General features: G+C 43.2%; 2 protein-coding genes across 9 annotated transcripts in view; one reads left to right on the top strand and one right to left on the bottom strand.

The window, feature by feature from the left end:
- The window catches only part of camsap2a (calmodulin regulated spectrin-associated protein family, member 2a), a 46,922-nt gene extending 35,804 nt beyond the window's left edge, over positions 1 to 11,118 (bottom strand). For all 8 annotated transcript variants that reach the window (XM_034293857.1, XM_034293860.1, XM_034293858.1 and 5 more), the window contains exons 1-2: positions 10,491 to 11,118; positions 4,958 to 5,217 (exon numbers count right to left, since the gene is read on the bottom strand). In XM_034293857.1, coding sequence (XP_034149748.1) covers positions 4,958 to 5,217; positions 10,491 to 10,623 — 393 coding nt within the window. In that variant the 5' untranslated portion in view covers positions 10,624 to 11,118. The remainder of the gene's footprint in view (positions 1 to 4,957; positions 5,218 to 10,490) is intronic.
- A 577-nt stretch (positions 11,119 to 11,695) lies between these two features.
- On the top strand, positions 11,696 to 18,707 carry ddx59 (DEAD (Asp-Glu-Ala-Asp) box polypeptide 59). The gene is made up of 7 exons (XM_010895987.3): positions 11,696 to 12,856; positions 13,842 to 14,033; positions 14,694 to 14,783; positions 15,698 to 15,949; positions 16,814 to 16,966; positions 17,964 to 18,092; positions 18,357 to 18,707. Exons 1-7 carry the CDS (start codon positions 11,978 to 11,980, stop codon positions 18,621 to 18,623), a joined length of 1,962 nt encoding a protein of 653 aa, XP_010894289.2. The 5' UTR covers positions 11,696 to 11,977; the 3' UTR covers positions 18,624 to 18,707.
- The last annotated feature ends 101 nt before the right edge of the window (positions 18,708 to 18,808 follow it).

Genomic DNA, 18,808 nt, shown 5'->3' with positions numbered 1-18,808 from the left:
GATTCACTACGATCCATATTCATAGCGCCAATGAATAGTCAGCAGGGATATAATAAACCCCGCCCGTAAACATCAAATCAGAGTGATCCTCCCGCACACAGGGAATAATGGAACTAAAGAAGACCTGCCCCCGGAAAACATGCAACACTGAAGACTCGTGTAACAGACAGTGTTTCCACTGTCAACTAACACGTGGAAACGAAAGCACACTTGGTCTTGTGGCGGACCTATTCAGTACAGGGATGCAGTGATTCATGCGACACCGGTCCGGTTTCGGCTGACACCACCTCCCGTAATCCTGATGCTGAAGACCAGGAACATTCCAGGTTGAGGATGTGTTTGTCACTTGCCCTACACTAGATAATGTGGTGAAATGCACCCGGTTTATTGAATCTAACCCCTGTACACATTTCCAGCCTTTAGCAGACACTCTTATCCAATGCAACCTCCGGGAGCAATTAAGGCTTAAGTGCCTTGCTCAAGGGCACAACACCATATCATTTTATCTTATCCGTATGGGATTCAAACCAGCGACCTCTCGGTGACCAGCCCTGCCACACCTCGCCATTGCCTGTAAGGTACTAGCAGAAGCCCCTTAAAGCACAGCAAAGGCAGCAGATAAGCAATTCATGGCTGCACCCTGAATTCTCACAGTAGTCAGAACAGTATCCATGGTGATCGAGGTGACAGGGTTCTATACGCCAGAGCGAACCGGCAAGAGTGATGACCTATTTACAACTCCATCATTAAAAATTCAAACATAATCCAGATATGCAATGACTCGGAGAGGCTTGTTATCGCAACACACATCTTCACGATGAGCACTACAACTGTTGTTGAAGGGGGAAATTAATCCTGTGCTAGACGGGGGAAAGGAACGCACTCTCTCACACACACACGCACGCACACACACACAAACAGCTCGCACCCAGACTCTGACACACACACTCCTGCAAATAATGGCATTCCGAATGCAGATCAACGGGTCCACGCGCCAACCATCTGGCCTGGACACACCAGCCAGGGGAGTGACTTCAGGTAAAAACTTCAGGTAATTACAGTCACGTGTCACATGAACACTGACTCACGCAACACAGACAGGACGTATGCCCCAGCACGATGACCCGGTCTATGCTAGAAGCCAAACACACCCAAATGACCCGCTTGGTCCATTACCCTACGCTACCCCCTACTGGAGCTATTCACCGTTTCTAACACACACCGTCTGTGTTCATTATTAAGACACTTTCCAGAGTTACTTCACAGTCACCCGTGAATAGTTTGCAGACGATACGGCAGTGCCAGCTAGCTGTATCCGTGGCCTTGTCGCATGCATTGCGCAAGCGACGTCACCTGCTTTGAGATTTAGAAGTCGTGGTTTGTTCGGCGAAGGCAATGTTTTCACTTCTAGAGTCTTCCAAATTGGTAAAATCTTCTCAAAAGTCTCCAGTAATTTCTTCCCACATCAGTCAGACCAAAACAGGAGAGACACACACATCAGACCAAGAACAGAGCAGGGAAAAGGTAAGATCCTTAACTCAGGCACGTCACACGCCAGTAGAGCTTCTGTCCACTCCTGGTTAGAATTGTCCATCAGTGAACCAGTCTATACTAGTGTTAACTCTGTTTCAACGTGGCCTGGTGTCTGCTGATTGACCATTCAAAAGAAGCAGCTTCTTTCAAACCACCCCTGACCCTTGACCCTATTTTGTTTATCTTGCTGTAGGGCAGGGCTTCCCTACCAAGTTCCTGGAGATCTGATGTCCTGTAGGTTTTCTCTTCAAGCCCATTTGTGACTAACCCAATTTAGTTTTTCATCCAGCTAGTAATTAGAATCAGGTGTGTTAAATCAGAGTCGGAGAGAACCTACAGGACAGTAGATCTCCAGGATCAGGGTTGGGCAGCCCTGCTGTACGGGCACCGCATTGGGATTGAGGATGTCCTTAAATGGACACCCTATTCTCAGTTTTATGTAAATAAGTAAGAAACCCATGATTGTATTGTTGACCTGATAGACCTCTCAGACTCAACTTATCAGTGCCCGCTTGCCCACATATTATCTGTGATGTTATATTCATATAGAGAGAAATTGTATGTGAATATCGTATTCCTGTAGAAATATTTTGTATAGCTATATAAATATTGTATTCACACAGTGAGATATTGTAAACACAGAGATTTTGAATGCATGCACACAATTCATAAACAGAGAGAGATATAATATTCATAACGAGATATACTCGTGTAGAGATATCCTATTCACATAGAGATATCATATACATAGTTATTGTATTCATACATAGATATCGTATACATAGATATGTCATGGTCACATAGACAGATATCATATACATAGGAACCGTATTCATATAGAGATATTGTATTCATGTAGAAAAATATAATATTTCTATGGAAATATACTGTATACATAATGATAATCATATTCATGAAGAGATATCATATACAAAGGGAGAGACGTCGCATACAAAGGGAGAGACGTATACAAAGGGAGAGACGTATACAAAGGGAGAGACGTCGTATACAAAGGGAGAGACGTATACAAAGGGAGAGACGTCGCATACAAAGGGAGAGACGTCATACAAAGGGAGAGACGTCGTATACAAAGGGAGAGATGTATACAAAGGGAGAGACGTATACAAAGGGAGAGACGTCGTATACAAAGGGAGAGACGTCATACAAAGGGAGAGACGTCATACAAAGGGAGAGACGTCATACAAAGGGAGAGACGTTGTATACAAAGGGAGAGACGTCGTATACAAAGGGAGAGACGTCGTATACAAAGGGAGAGACGTCATACAAAGGGAGAGACGTCGTATACAAAGGGAGAGACGTCGTATACAAAGGGAGAGACGTCATACAAAGGGAGAGACGTCATACAAAGGGAGAGACGTCGTATACAAAGGGAGAGACGTCGTATACAAAGGGAGAGACGTCGTATACAAAGGGAGAGACGTCATACAAAGGGAGAGACGTCGTATACAAAGGGAGAGACGTCATACAAAGGGAGAGACGTCGCATACAAAGGGAGAGACGTCATACAAAGGGAGAGACGTCGTATACAAAGGGAGAGACGTCATACAAAGGGAGAGAGCTGTTGAGAGCAGCTTGAGCTGTTCAGGTTGATCACAGATGATCAGTAATCAATTCCATATGATGTGTACAGGACATGTCATGGCAGCAACATGCCACGTTCAGCCCAGACTTGTGTGTAGGGAAACTGTGTGTGTGAGATGAAAGTATGTATGTGAGTGTCCTCTAGAAGCATACAGCATGAACCTCTGTATCTAGGAGTGTGGGTGGAATGCAGCAGTGATTTGAAGCAAGTGTTTTAAGTCCATCGCAGAATGCTGGAAATGAATAGACTGACAGGGACAGAGAGAGAGCTGCTGTTTGCGGATCCAGCTGAAAATAGACATTTTGTAACCCAACATTTCCCCTTTGGATAGAACAACAGCTGCAACTTCACGCTGCTAGACGACACACACTTCTAACAGAAAGCTGTCTTGAAGCAATTAACCCCGAAATGTAATCAATGACTGCGCAGGTTGAAATTCCAATGTCTTTGACAGGACAGGGAGCCCGACTCCTTTACTGTGCTAATCACGTACGAAAGAGAACATGAGGAGAGCCTCCTCCTTCCTGGCTATGTCAGGGGAACTAGCAGAGAACAGACCTCTACAACGGTTGAGCTAGAGACTCTGCGTGTTCTTCAAGTTTGGCATACTTTCACACATAGAGAGCTCAGACAGGTGTTATGCTCCTCACACAGCCACACATTCGAAAAAGCCCCCGTTCAGGTCAACAGTGTGTGTGTCTGCTCACGCCATGTGTGTTTAATACTGTCCCATAGGTGGAACACAGGCAGAGCACTGTGTCAATGTGGCCTTCCTACCACACAACATAAACTGATGGAGAGACGTCAGAAAGACTTGAGTCTGAGGATGGGAAGACCACTAAGAGAAATGTTTAGCCATAAAGCAAAACAACAGCATGTAACATACTACAGACCACAAGCACTACAGTCCAGTACTACAGATTAGCAGTTCTACAGACCACCAGTACTACAGTCCAATTCTACAGATTAGCAGTACTACAGACCACCAGAACTACAGTCCACCAGTACTACAGTCCAATACTACAGACTTGCATTACGAGACTAGAATAATTCCTAAAACGTCAAGGCAATTTGCTAAATTATCCATGGAATGTCAACCATGTTGTCAACTTAAAAATGACAAATTTTGGAAAAGAGGGCCAAAAACAAAGCTCAGTAATTGAACATCAATAAAAAAGAAAAGTGGCACTGCTTCTGACAATCTTTTAAAAACACATCACAAGCAGGAGGTCAAAGCTAGAAAATTGTCAAATTCATCGGACTACAAAAAATGCATAGTCAATAGAATTAAGACTACAACATTCCGAGTTCCAGTCCCACAGAGACTCTGGTGAGTCCCCCTACTTTAACAGCATGGGTGGGATATCATACAAATTAGGGCGGGGGTAACAACATTAAGATCCTGATACTTACAAGGATGGCTGTTAGCCTGGGTTCCCCACTCTCTGTAACAAACATTCCACTCCCTGCCTCTCCTTTGGTACACGAACATGTCAACAGGAAGTCGATGAAAGCAGAAGAGACTGACACCCCCATTAATCACAAGAGATCCCATTAACACTGGGAACCTGTCTGTCAAACCCTGCAGACTGAGACTTAAAAGTTTCAACACGAGAAAGGCCTCGGCTGTAGCGGAAAAAACAAAGATGAGAGAGAGGGAAATATGTTTGAAAGCAACAGGGGAGTAGCAGAGATGAAGGTAGACAGACACAAAGAGAAAGAGAGACAGAGACCAACAAAGTGAACGGAGAGAGAAAAAGAAGTGTAAAATCAAACACAAAGAGGCCACGTCGGATCACCCTCCCGCTCCATCCCTCTCACCATCTGTAGGGGCCTGCTACGGAGGTCCCTCTCTGTGACCAGCCTCTCCTGATCCGTGACGTAGAGGCCCTTCTGGGCCAGGCCCTGGATGATGGCATGGTGGCCCACCAGGGGCTTGGCCGCGTCGCCCTTCAGGATGAGGCTCCCCGCCCGGCAGTAGAGGTCAGCGGACAGCAGCAGGTTGGCCACGGGGGGCTTCAGGTGCTCCTGGTCATACTGGTCAGTGTAGAAGGGCTCCTTCAGGTCAGCTGGGACACCGTCTGTATGACAGAGGAAGGCAGGGAGAGGGAGAACACTCCCTTTTGAATGATCTATGCACGTATGTACAGATATAAACCCACACACACAAACATACTGTTTATGGAACAAGACATTTTCAGTTCATTATCACTTCAAACTTACTCATTAACGCTACATTTATTTATTTTTAAAAAGAAGAAAAAACAAGGAAAGTGAGAAAGACAATAAGACCGAGAAAGAGAGCTTCAGAGCATGCAGTTTCAGATCATGCAGGCACAAAGCAGAAGGTCTCTTTCAATCCTAAATCTAACCGCTCATAATAACTCAAAATCTTGCTCAATCACATGCTTGACAGATGATGAGAATATATGTATTACTAGTTAATCTAGAACATCTGATCAAATTAAAAGCAGTTATTTCAGAGGGTAGAAATTTCACCCCAGGGATGCTGGCAATTGTGGTCGTGCATTCTACCTCCATCAAAGAACATGGGTGGGATCCCAGATATAGAACCCTTCAGATCTATGGGCGGGATCCCAGATACAGAACCCTTCAGATCTATGGGCGGGATCCCAGATACAGAACCCTTCAGATCTATGGGCAGGATGCCAGATATAGAACCCTTCAGATCTATGGGTGGGATCCCAGATATAAAACCCTTTAGATCTATGGGCGGGATCCCAGATACAGAACCCTTCAGATCTATGGGTGGGATCCCAGATATAAAACCCTTTAGATCTATGGGCGGGATCCCAGATACAGAACCCTTCAGATCTATGGGCAGGATGCCAGATATAGAACCCTTTAGATCTATGGGTGGGATCCCAGATATAGAACCCTTTAGATCTATGGCCGGGATCCCTGCTATGCAATACACAATATGCAATATGGGTTGCAGTGTGTTACCATGGAAACTACAGTAAGTTTGGAACCTGATCAATTCATGTACTCTCCATATCTGTCTGTCTCTCACAGACCTTCCCTCGTGTGTGTGCGTGTGTGTAAAGAGACATAGAGAAAGACAGATGATTATAACTGTTCTTTTATTATGTAATTTAGACTAAGAACACATCATTATTTCCAGCGAACGCCTGGGAGCAGTCAGGGTTAACTGCCTTGCTCAGGAACAGAACATATTTTTCACTCAGTCGGTAATAACCATTCCGGTCACAGGTCAGACACTCCGAGCACTGGGCTACTGTTTCAGCCATCTTTGCAAAACACCCTCACATGGACACACGCTCATCCCTGGACAAGCATCACACACCCAGGTAAAGCCCCTGCGGCTGAGGCCTTCGTCCACCTGGTCTTCACACCCCCTCACATTCCTGAATACGTAATCTCCACTCCACCTCTACTGACAGACAACGATAACTCAATGTAACCAAATGACCATGAAAGATTATACTTTGCGATTCTTTATTTGTCAATAAATTTCAATACATGGAAAAAATAAGTACACCCCTAGCATCAATAGCTAGTGTTGCCCCCTTTGCCTGAAATAACTTAATATCGCCATTTTCTGTAACTGTCTTTCGACTAGGAGTATTTTTTGTCCACTCTTCTTTACAGCACTGCTTCAACTGTGTGGTTTTCAAAGGCTTTCTGGCATGCACGGCTTACTTTACACCCCACAGTGCATTTCAATGGGATTGCGATCTGGGCTTTGACTCAACCATTCCAAAAGCAGGATCATTGTCCTGTTAACCATGTTCAACCACATCAAAAATCATATGAATCGTACCATTTAAATCTTTGGGAACTCTTAAGTGGTCATCCATGACATCTTGTCACTTGGGTATACAAATGAGGTGACACACTGGATAAACTCCCTTAGTAATCCATTAACATGGGAAATTCCAGAGAATACAAATACAATGAAAAAAGGTTGTTGACGTTCACAAATCAGCCAGTCTATAAAAGAAAAGTTGCTACAAACCTGAAAATACCAATCTTGACTATTAAATAAGTTAATGTAAAACAGTCTGTCTGGAAAGACCTGTGTATTTGTGTATTACAATTTCCCAAACTATGATTTGTCACCACCTCCATGCCAACAAGTTATTAGTAAGGGTTGCCAGAAGAAAGCCTCTGCTATCACCAAACCACAAACGTTAGCGCCTTGAATATACTAAATGTTATCAGACCTTTGATTGGAACCAGGTCCTATGGTTGGATGAGACTAAATATGAGTGTAAAAATAGCAATGGTCATATGGAAAAGAACCTAATCCCCACTGTGAAGAATGGTGCTGTGAAGAATGGTGCTGGATCTGTGTTTTACTTTCAAAGGCCTGGGGAACTTTGTTAGGACCCATGGCAACATGGATTCCATCAAGTTCCAGGAGATTTTAAGGGGTAAAAAGTTCTAGACCGGCCAAGTTAATCTCCAGCTTTAAATGTAATTGTATATGCCTTTTACCTGCTTAACAACTACAACTTGCTGCAGCACAGGCCTGGCAAAGTTTCACCAATGGAGATACCCAGGGTCTGGTGGGGTTAATGGGTACCTAATATCTTTGGTCCACTGACATAAGAGCCCGACGGATCATTACACTAAACAGTGAAACACAAATATCCTCAAATATAAGGTCAAATCTATACTTTAACCTCATTTGAAGTGACTGATTTTAAATCCAAATTAAAGGAGCACCAAGCCAAAAGAAGAAAAATAATAATAATGCAGGGAATTGTATGAATATGTTGGTATGTCTGTATGTGTATGTATATATATATATATATATATATATATATATATATATATATATATATATACACATATTCTCAAGTTCTGTTCAATCATTTCTGTGTGCCTGCAGCCTATTCTGAGCTGTGAGCCAGCAGTATTCTCTGGGAATGGGAGCCCAGCTCTGTCGCTAACCTCTGGGACTGAGAGGCAGTATTTTTGGACTCATCCCATTTCATTCAGACCTAATTGAAAGCACACAGGGCATCTGGTTGGAAGATCATGTACTGTATTTTCCAATATTGCAGAGCAACAAAATATAATCTGCTTACTAGCAACTGCTGGGGCATTTTTTTCTGCGTGTCTGCAGCAAACTGTATAAAATTTGGTCAGATCAGTTGAGGGATATTACTTAAAGGTACAGTTCCCTCAGAATACAGAATACGGTTGTTTTTTGAGTGGGGCATCCGTAGTAATCTAAGGTATGATCATACAATACGTTGATTTGTCTTGATCCTTAAGCAAAACAGTAAAACAAAATAATCTGTTTAATTAGTCAAATGAATACAAATCCAGATGTTTTGTTGAGGATCAGTGCTAGAGGTTTTATAAGTGTTTATGCCTCACGCAACATCTGGATTTCTTCGTTGTAGGTTTCATGGTCAACTAAAAGCATTACAAACCACCGGAGAAGAAACCATAAGGGTTCACCAAGAGGCTTAGATTAGAAGTACTTATCCAGGCTGGGTTTGCCTTTTTAGATCCTACAGGATGAAATACACTGGATTTCTAACCATAACCCTTGCAAACCTGAGACCACTGAGCTGTGTGACACTTTCTTTGGTTGGAGCATCTTCCACAAGGCTCAGCGTTTTGTAAAAGCACTGCTGGTGTAAAAAGGGCTTTATAAATACATTTGAATGACCTTTCAGTTATCTAATAAATGAAATCAATCCCGGCTGCTTGGGGCCAGCTTTTTAGACTAGATTCAACTTTACTGTCATTGAACAGTATAAGTACAGTACAACGAAATGCATTCCTTTGGTGTATTCCTGAATTCTAATACTAATGAGATTAATACAGGCATTCTTGGAATCTTTTGTTTGGGAATTAGCTGTGTGGCAGATTTGATGACACTTTCTGCTGTATGTAGGCCTGCGCTCTGCTGTGTTGTCACTGATAATGACAGTGAGACAAGGGCCAAAAAAGAAGTCTAGAAAGAAGCCCAGCAGCGCTGATGGTGATCAGGGTACTACATTGAGCCCTTTGACAAAACTATCTCTGTCTGTGTTCGGTGTCCCTAAACTAAGTCAACAGTAGGCCTGCATGCACACAGTCCTGATCCTTAGGCAAAGCTCTGGCTATAACCCACAACAAAAGGTTCAGAAATGACCTACATGTAAAAAGACAGTAAGGATGAGAAGACCTGCACTCAGACATGATGTCAGAAGCACATTAACATGTCAGCTTTTGTCCCCTCGATCACCAGGCTTATATCAATACAATGTGAATGAAATACAGTTAGAGGCGGAGTCACTGAAACGCTTCACACAGACCTTTGCAGTACACATATTCAGCCTAGCAAACACCTGTAATTTCTGTAGAGAATCCGAAACTGAACATGTCTCTTCAATCCTGCCCTTCTCCTGGTCTATAGCCAGTCCCAGAAGTACAACCTGACTGGTTTAAAGCTACATTCCACATCAGTGAGCTGGGCCTCGTAGCACTGACTACTCAGGTCTATATTCGGTTGATCGTTGATCATCGACACTCACTGCAGTTCACATCGACCAGCTGAGGTGGAAAACACTCTGCCCGATGATTCACTTGATTCTTGCAGGTTATATGTGCTGTTTGACATACCAGCATTGAATACATGACTGTTGTTTCTGTTGAACCAAAAGGCTACCTGTACATGCCTCCAACATTTCCCCCTCTTGTTATAGACCTACTTTATGCAATTCAGGAGGTGTACTGTAGATATAAACCAATATGACCCCTTTAACCCCGGTTAGCTATATCCTACTACTATTGTATGAAATATAAGCTAAATTTTCCTACTGGGACACTGATAACCACGGACATCAGCGACTAACGTGCTATTAACAATGTAACAACTACAGGATTCGACACGTTGGGCCATATAGGTCGGATGCTACGGAGTGGGCCTGTCATATTCCGGATCTCAAACAGAAGACACCCGCAATCTAGGGGAAATTGACGAGACCATCTTAAGCGTCCCTCCACAACAGATGGCCAATTGCCACCAGAATGGATGATAACTGATCACGCGCTGATTATTTTTCGAATTAGCAGAGGTCCCTTAGGGAATTGTGCGTGTTGGTTTTGGGAGCGTACGGCTCCTCTTGGGGATACCAAATTAAGTGGTAAAATTGATCTGTGTTACACACACATCCAGGTCACATCAATAATGCACGTTTGCCAGTTTTAATGTGATTTACACTGTGTGCGGTGCGTGTAGTGTGTTGTGTGTGCTATGTTATTGCGGGGAATAGCTGAACTGTTAACAAAATGTGCTTGAAAAATAAACGCATTATGATTACCAAATAAATTGTTCCAAGCATGCTTTTAACGGAACGCCACCTACCTGTTCCAAATGCTTTGGCCACTAGCCATGTGAGGCTACAGCCTATTTTTGCTCGTGAAAAATCATAATTATCAAAAGACTTTATTGCGGGAACAATGTAGGTCTTTTTCGTTTCTTTCACTTCACCCATCATAAAAACCCGAAGTGTCAATTCCAGCGGTCAGAAACCCAATGGTTACTATGTAGCAATTGTCGATGACATCCCACCAAAGGAATTTATGTACCGAATTGTTCTTGATATGCCAGCCTCTAATGACTATATAAATGAATAAATCGTTGAAGGAAACGTGGAGGGTTGACTGCAAGCCATCGGTGTGGTATTGTCCAACTCCTTTGAGTCAACGGCAATCGTGGAAGTGGCGCCTCTCCTTATGTTTTTCATCCATTCTGCTGCTACCAGTTGAAATGAGGTTCGCTGAATAGCTGTCAACCTAGCTAGTTATGAATCTCAGAGAGATTTGTTCAAATAGAGGGCGAAAAACATTCGCATTCTGGAAAGTCTTTGCATCAACTATAAACTGGTTCCACCCTTCCAAGTTAATTCACATTTTGCCTTTGGATATCTTATTTTTGTCCTCTATTCAATCTGTGTTTTCCTTGGTTGTTGCGGTTTTCCTGCCGCACTGAGGCTGAAAGAGCTACACAATTGCGCGTGCGCATACCAGCCCAGGACTACATACAAAAGACGTAGGCTACCTTACTAAGTCCAAATAGTGGAAAATGCACGCATTCGTTTCGTTAGATTTGTTTGGATACAACCCTGTCCTGTATGTTTGTATATTGAAAGCACATCTGGAGAGATAAATATACAATTAGATAGTTCTTACAGATAAAAATCGATTTCAGTTTAAAGGGCCCTTATAATAGTCGGGAATAATTGTCATAAATAGATTAATTTGCTTAGTTTGTGTTATAGTTAAACCTTATATTGTGAGTGGCAGGTATATAAAGCACGATTAAAACACTCCTTTTTGTAGATATTTGTAGTAAGATTAAATTAATTCACTATTTAAATTCGACATTCATTTATTAAAATAATGTTGCTGTGATGGGCAGATTCACGTGACGTTGTCAATTTGTTTCAGACATCTTCGTCTGTTAGCCAATTTGATTAGAAGAGGCAAGCAATCCAACGTGCTAACTTATTCAGTGGGCCTACTGACGCGTGGAGTTGGCCTATACAATAAACTACATTACCCAGCAGCATTCACGTAACTGTTGACATCATCAATACGAGTCAGCTTTCGGAGTGAGTGACGGTGAAAAAGCTAAGATACAGTTTTGGATGTTTATTGAAGTATCTGCGCATTTTAAACAATTTATTTAAAAGCATATTGTGTCGTTTATTTGCGGTAAAATATCATGGTAGGTAGACAATCTACTTGGTATTTGTATGGCTACGTAATTGCCTTGGCTAACGTTAGCTGATGCCAGCCCCATTCCAGTGTGATTATGGTACTTTGATTGACATGTATTAATTTGGAAACATGTTTATGCCAAGAGCTCTGAAAGTGAAGAGACACACAGACGACACAAGTCAGGTGGTCAAGAAAAAGTGCACAGTGGGCCAGGAGAAGGGATTCAGCGACAGCACAGGACAAACCCCTAGCCTTGATAGTATCTGCACAACTCTTGTTGCATTTGAAGAGACAAACACGAACACTGAGACACTGCTCACGGTTGACTGCCTGGACACGATCCGTCCGACCGTAGAACAGTGTACAGGGAGCCATGAATCAGCCCCGCAGTACCAACAGTCCCCTGAGTCTGACCCGGAGGACAGCGATAAGGATGACGAGCCTGTTAAATCCTCAAAAAAATGCCAAAGGTGGCCTGAACCAGGGGAGCCCATCTGTGTGATGTGCGGCCGTTTTGGGGAGTACATCTGCGACAGCACCGACAACGATGTGTGCAGCTTGGAGTGCAAAGCCAGTCATCTGGCTAAAATGGGTATGAGCACAGGCGGAAGTGCCTTTAACCGTAACCCAGGGGACGAGAGGAACTCCCCGAGTGGACAGCACGCGGCAGTCCGTGGCGACCGCAGTGCTGAGGACTTGGACTATTCTTACGAGGAAGACGCGTTTATCTCAGGGTTGACCGAGGAGCAGTTGCGACGTGTGAAGCAGGAGTTGGGCATTGCCACGGAAGGCAGGGAGGTTGGCAGACCCATTGTTGAGTTCGAGCACTGCAACCTCCCGCCGACCATTGGTGCGAACCTGAAGAAGGCTGGGTACGAAGCGCCCACCCCGGTTCAGATGCAGATGGTGCCAGTCGGGTTGAGTGGCCGGGACGTGATTGCCAGTGCTGACACAGGCTCGGGGAAGACTGTGGCCTTTCTGCTGCCTGTGGTAGTGCAGGCTTTGAAGGTATAGTGAAATACAGTGTTGTGGTTTGACATGCTTAACGTTTTGTTTATCTTATTACGTTTTTGTCACGTCCAATAGTATCCGCGCCAAGCCGTGTAGCCTTTTTTCCCCAGTGGTCTTCCGACCAGGAGAAATCGCGTGGGTCAGCGTGTCAGGGCTTGACCTCTGTTATCTTTGCAGGCGCCAGTGCAGTCTGAGGCGGTTATAACAACGCAATTATATCGAGCAATCAATTCTGAAGGGGCCAACGAGCATTTAAATAAGCAAAGTTGGATTTTAAGTTGAACAAACCATGGGTTTCTCAGAACAAAAAGGACAGATCAACACTACGGTCAATTAGCTGTATTGGAGCCTCACTGCACATATCTGTTAATATTTCAGCCAGCTAAACGTTGAAAATCGAGATGTTAGGTCTATTTGACCCACCTCCTCACTCTTCCCTATTTATTTAGGTCAATTTTATTTGATCCTCCTCTGCACTCTTAGACCTATTTATATACTGTGGCTTAGCTACAATTGCAAATTATAGGCTACTGGAATCCTGCTACCCATGAGAAAGGACATTTAAAGCCATTTGAAAACAGATGCAAATAGACTGCTCTATAGTAAAAACTCAGTAATATTACCGGATTCATTGATGCGCAAATTACAGTAACCCCTTGGCAGAAGTACATTATGCAAAATCATTGTTTAATTTGCAAGGAGCATTGAAAATGACATTGGGTGAGTAATTTACTGCAATGTCTAGTCTGACAAAACCACACATTGTCAAAATATCAGGATTTGAGATAACATGGTTGTCACTACTCGTCCAAGTGATCACATCACAAGTACCATGTACCACAATTTATTAAAAAACTAAATATATAATTAATTTGAAAAAGAACCCTGTACTTTAGCCATATTATTGTAATTGTCCCAGAATTACCAGCTTTTTCATAAAATAAACATTATTTCCGTATTCACATTTCCTTGATTCCTCCAGCATCAGAGACGAGTGGAAGGTTGTCCAGGCGGTCCGACGGCCCTTGTCCTGACACCCACCCGAGAGCTGGCCATACAGATCGAGAGGCAGGTCAAAGAGCTGGTGGTGGGCGTCGCCAACATGAGGACTGCCTTGCTGGTTGGGGGCATGCCGCTGCCACAGCAACTCCACCGCCTCAAGAGGACCAACAAGGTATAGCGTTGCCTCATCTCTTTGGTCACTGCCATAGAGCATTGTACTACATTATGCTGGAGCACTGGACAATGTTGAATTTGAGATGTGACTTACTTTCAAAATGAGGTAAAGAAGTGGTGTTGGATGTGTTTCCCAATCTTTTTCAGTTACTGTACCCCCAAAATGTTTTTGCACTGCTTTCAGTACCCCTGAAGTACCCCCTCATGTTAATTTCACTAGTAAGTCTATGGTGTCATGAGTGTTTTCAAGTACCCCCAGGGGTCCTAGTACCCCTGGTTGGGAACCACTGCTGTAGTCTATGGACCAAGATGAAAATGTAATCCAGGGTAACGTTTTCTTCAAAGACATTATGAATTTCAGCTCATTTTAACCATCAGCTAAAAATCAATGGACGTAATAAAGGCGTGGTTATTTTATTTTTATGTCTAAAGTACCTTTAAGAACAATTCGAATATGAAGTTTGTAATGGCTGAGTAAAGAAAACGGACTCATGGATTAATTTCTCCTGTTGGTTTTAAGTGGTTTTTAAATGTTTTGACAAATTATTCTACAGTGTGACTTAATTAAGAATAGGACATGATGAAATGCCAATATAATATTCCCTTAACACAATTTCCATCACAGCACCCATTTCACTTTACATTAACTTTCCTCCAGATAATTATAGCCACCCCAGGACGTCTTCTAGAGATCCTGAAGCAGAAGGCGGTACAGCTGGATGGAGTGAGGGTTGTGGTTGTTGATGAGGTAAAGACCCCCTCTTCCTCCACATACCATTCTGCAAATGGGTGTTTCAGTTCATGAATTGACATGGCATTGACCACAACCCTCCGTGAAAGTGAACATTTTTAGTGGAATAAAGAGTGTCGCTCTAACGAAGGTCATTCCAACACAATATTCACTCATCTTGGTCGATTAGGAGGTGGGAAAGTAATGTACAGTGGGGAGAACAAGTATTGGATACACTGCCGATTTTGCAGGTTTTCCTACTTACAAAGCATTCAACTGTTAGAGACGGAATCTAAAACAAAAATCGAGAAAATCACATTGTATGATTAATTTGCATTTTATTGCTTGACAAGTATTTGATCACCTACCTATCCAGTAAGAATTCCGGCTCTCTTTATTTAAGAAGCCCTCCTGTTTTCCACTCATTACCTGTATTAACTGCACCTGTTTGAACTCGTTACCTGTATAAAAGACACCTGTCCACACACTCAATCAAACAGACTCCAACCTTTCCACAATGGCCAAGACCAGAGAGCTGTGTAAGGACATCAGGGATAAAATTGTAGACCTGCACAAGGCTGGGATGGGCTACAGGACAATAGGCAAGCAACTTGGTGAAAAGGCAACAACTGTTGGCGCAATTATTAGAAAAAGAAGTTCAAGATGACGGTCAATCTCCCTCGGTCTGGGGCTCCATGCAAGATCTCACCTCGTGGGGCATCAGTTGAAGAGTACCTATGATAAAAATTACTTCTAGATGCTTTGTAAGTGGGAAAACCTGCAAAAATGGCAATGAATCAAATACTTGTTCTCCCCACTGTATGAACTTTAAAATGTTTCTAGTTAGTTCAAACCACACGCATGTGTGTATTTATTAATACAGAACTACTATCATCCAAAATGCTACAATAACTCTTGTATTGGCGCTGAAGGCAGACACCATGCTGAAGATGGGCTTCCAGCAGCAGGTCCTGGAGGTTCTGGAGCATGTCCCTGATGAGCACCAGACCCTTCTCACGTCTGCCACAATCCCAAAGAGCACAGAGCAGCTGGCAGCCAGGTTAACCCAGGACCCGGTCCGCATCACCATCGGTGACAAGAACCAGCCCTGCGCCAACATCCGCCAGATCGTACTCTGGGTGGAGGAGCCATCCAAGAAGAAGAAGCTCTTTGAGATTTTAAATGTATGTGTAAAACTGTCCCCACCAGAACATAATGGGTCATGTTCATTAGGCACAAAAATTAAGAAAATTTGAATCGAAACTGGGAGTGGTGTTTTATGTATATTGTTTTATATATTTTGCTAAACAAAACCCTGGTGCCAATAATTCCTGTTAATTATTTCATTGTAATTAGGGGGTTTTAAGTTTTGGTTTCAGTCTGTAGATAGTGTGGTGATGTAGCGCAGACACCTATCACAGAGTGTTGTTAACTCTGAAGAGCGGGAATTCCTGGGGCTTCTAACGACTAGTCTCACACTGGACCATATTTAGACTGCTGTCACTGCGGCCCTGCCCCACTGCCCAGAGGAACTGGGTGGGCCCCCCCCACATCATGGCCCAGCTCCAGGAAGCTGAGCAACCACTCTTAACCATCCGTACAGGGGAGGGATTTGGAAAGGGCTATGATTTCATAGACTCAGGGAGAGGGGAAAGGAAAGACATTTACTGTATAGCTGCAATCTATTTGTTTTGCCTGCGACTGAGGGCAGAAAGATTAGTGGTCCAAGGGTTGCTAGTTCTAATTCCAGAGCTGGCAATTATAAAAAAATAAATGTTGTCCCCTTGCGCAAGGCACTTAATTTTACTGCTCATGTAAGTCTCTCTGGATAAGTTAAGTTACAAAAGTGCAAAGGAAAGTTAATCCACACAGTCTGTTTTCCATCCACACTCATCCAACCACCAGGCCTGGTGTCTTGTGTTTTTTGTCCCGGTCTCCTCTTAGCAGATGAGTGAATGATGCATCTAAATGTGGGTTTGATACTAAAAAGGGTAGAAAATCAACAGAAGTGACCTGAGTGTTTTTCTGGTTGTCACCCCCCCCCCCAGGATGGGAAGCTGTACCAGCCTCCGGTTGTGGTGTTTGTAGACTGTAAACCTGGGGCCGACTTGCTCTGTGAGGCAGTTCTGAAGGTCATGGACCTCAAAGCGGTGGCCATCCACTCTGACAAGACTCAGCTGGAACGCAACCGCATCCTCAAGGTAAGACAACCCCGTCTCCAAAAAAGTTGGCATGCTGCGTGGAATGCAGATTAAAACAGAATGCAATGATGTGAAAATCATTGAAACCCTATATTGAATTGAAAATGGTACAAAAGACAACATATCAAATATTGATATAAAAAATATTGTTTTTTGAAAAATTAATACCCATTTTGAATTTGATGCTAGTAGTATGTTTAAAAAAAGTTGGGACAGGGGCACGTTTACCAGTGTTGCATCACCTTCTTTTAACAATACTCTAGTGTTTGGGAACTGAAGAGACCAATTGCTGTAGTTTTGAAAGTGAAATGTTTTCCCATTCTTGCTGGATGTAGGATTGCAGCTGCTCAACAGTTCGGGGTCTCCTTTATATTTTTATTTCATAATGTGCCAGTGGTTTTCAGTGGGTGACAGGTTGGCACTGCAGACAGGACAGTTTAGCACAAGGACTCTTACTACGGAGCCTTGCTGTTGTAATACGTGCAGTATGTGATTTGGCATTTTCTTGCTGAAATTAGCAAGGCTTTCCCTGAAGAAGACATCTGGATGTTGCCCCAAAATATTTATATATTGTTCAGCATTAATGGTGCCTGTACAGATGTGAAAGTCACCTATGCCATGTGCACTAATGCATCCCTGTAGCATCACGGATGTTGGCTTTTGAACCGTGCGTTTATAAGATTGATGGTCCCTTTTCTTTTAGCACAATGTGGATTGTGCTAATTTTGTATGCCGACCGATACAGATAAATATTCAAAGGGTTTGCCCAGATCTATACCAAGTAGACTATGCTATAGACACTTGATATGTAATCCATTTAGCTGTCTATGGCAAAATGAATACAGTAACATGGACAGAGTGGACTTGATCCTAGATGGGCATTTCTACATGAAAACACTATAGGCCTGGCTACTTTGTCTGGTTCAGACAAAAAAAAGCTAGCCTAAGCTAGTAAAGAGTATTTCAACTATAAACCTGTTCTGTGATCTCTCCTCAGGGGCTTCTTGAAGGAGACTATGAGGTGGTGGTCAGCACTGGGGTACTGGGCAGGGGGCTCGACCTGGTTAACGTCAAACTGGTGGTCAATTTTGACATGCCACGAAACATGGATGAATATGTTCATCAGGTTGGAAAATTCTATGTGCTTTTGACCCACAAAATGTCTGATGACACACTGTTTTTGCATCGTTGTTGGAGCATCTCACAGAGAACATTCTTAAAGGGATTTCATTGCTGTATTAAATCGAGAAATAGTGAACAGTATTTGCTGAAAGAGCCATAGGCCAGATTCAAACTGCAGCAGTACATGTCCACCAGAGGAAGTGGTGTGTCCGGTTGGATATTTTCTGTGCAAGATGATGTGTGTATGACTTTTCAATCGTTTTTCTAGGTGGGGAGAGCTGGCAGGCTGGGCCACCGTGGAACGGCCATCACGTTTGTCAACAACAACAACAAGCACTTGTTCCTGGAGGTGGTGAACCGGGTGAAGCCCACGGGCTCCCAGCTGCCCCCCCAGCTTCTCAACTCCCCCCACCTCCATGAGCAGCAGAGGAGGGAGAAGCAGAAAGCCAAGCAAAGGGGAGATGATGACGTGATGGTCACCAAGACGAATCTCCTCGACATCATCCGGAAACACAGCAAGAGCTCGAAGAGATAAAACAGTTCGGTGGATGGACTTTTTTATTGCTACTGTGTGCCTTGATTCATTTTTTAACATTAATAAATGTATATAAAAGCTTGATTGAGTTATTTGAAATGTTTTATAGAGTTATGCATCTTGAAACGTTTGTTTTGTTCAACTGATATTTCTACGGTCATCGAGGTTGGAAATACTGCCATCTA

Source organism: Esox lucius, chromosome 8 (genome assembly GCF_011004845.1).
Source record: "Esox lucius isolate fEsoLuc1 chromosome 8, fEsoLuc1.pri, whole genome shotgun sequence".
In the NCBI taxonomy this organism is placed as follows: Eukaryota; Metazoa; Chordata; class Actinopteri; order Esociformes; family Esocidae; genus Esox; species Esox lucius.
Note: the sequence above shows the minus strand (reverse complement) of the source record. Positions and strands in the feature narration are given on the sequence as shown.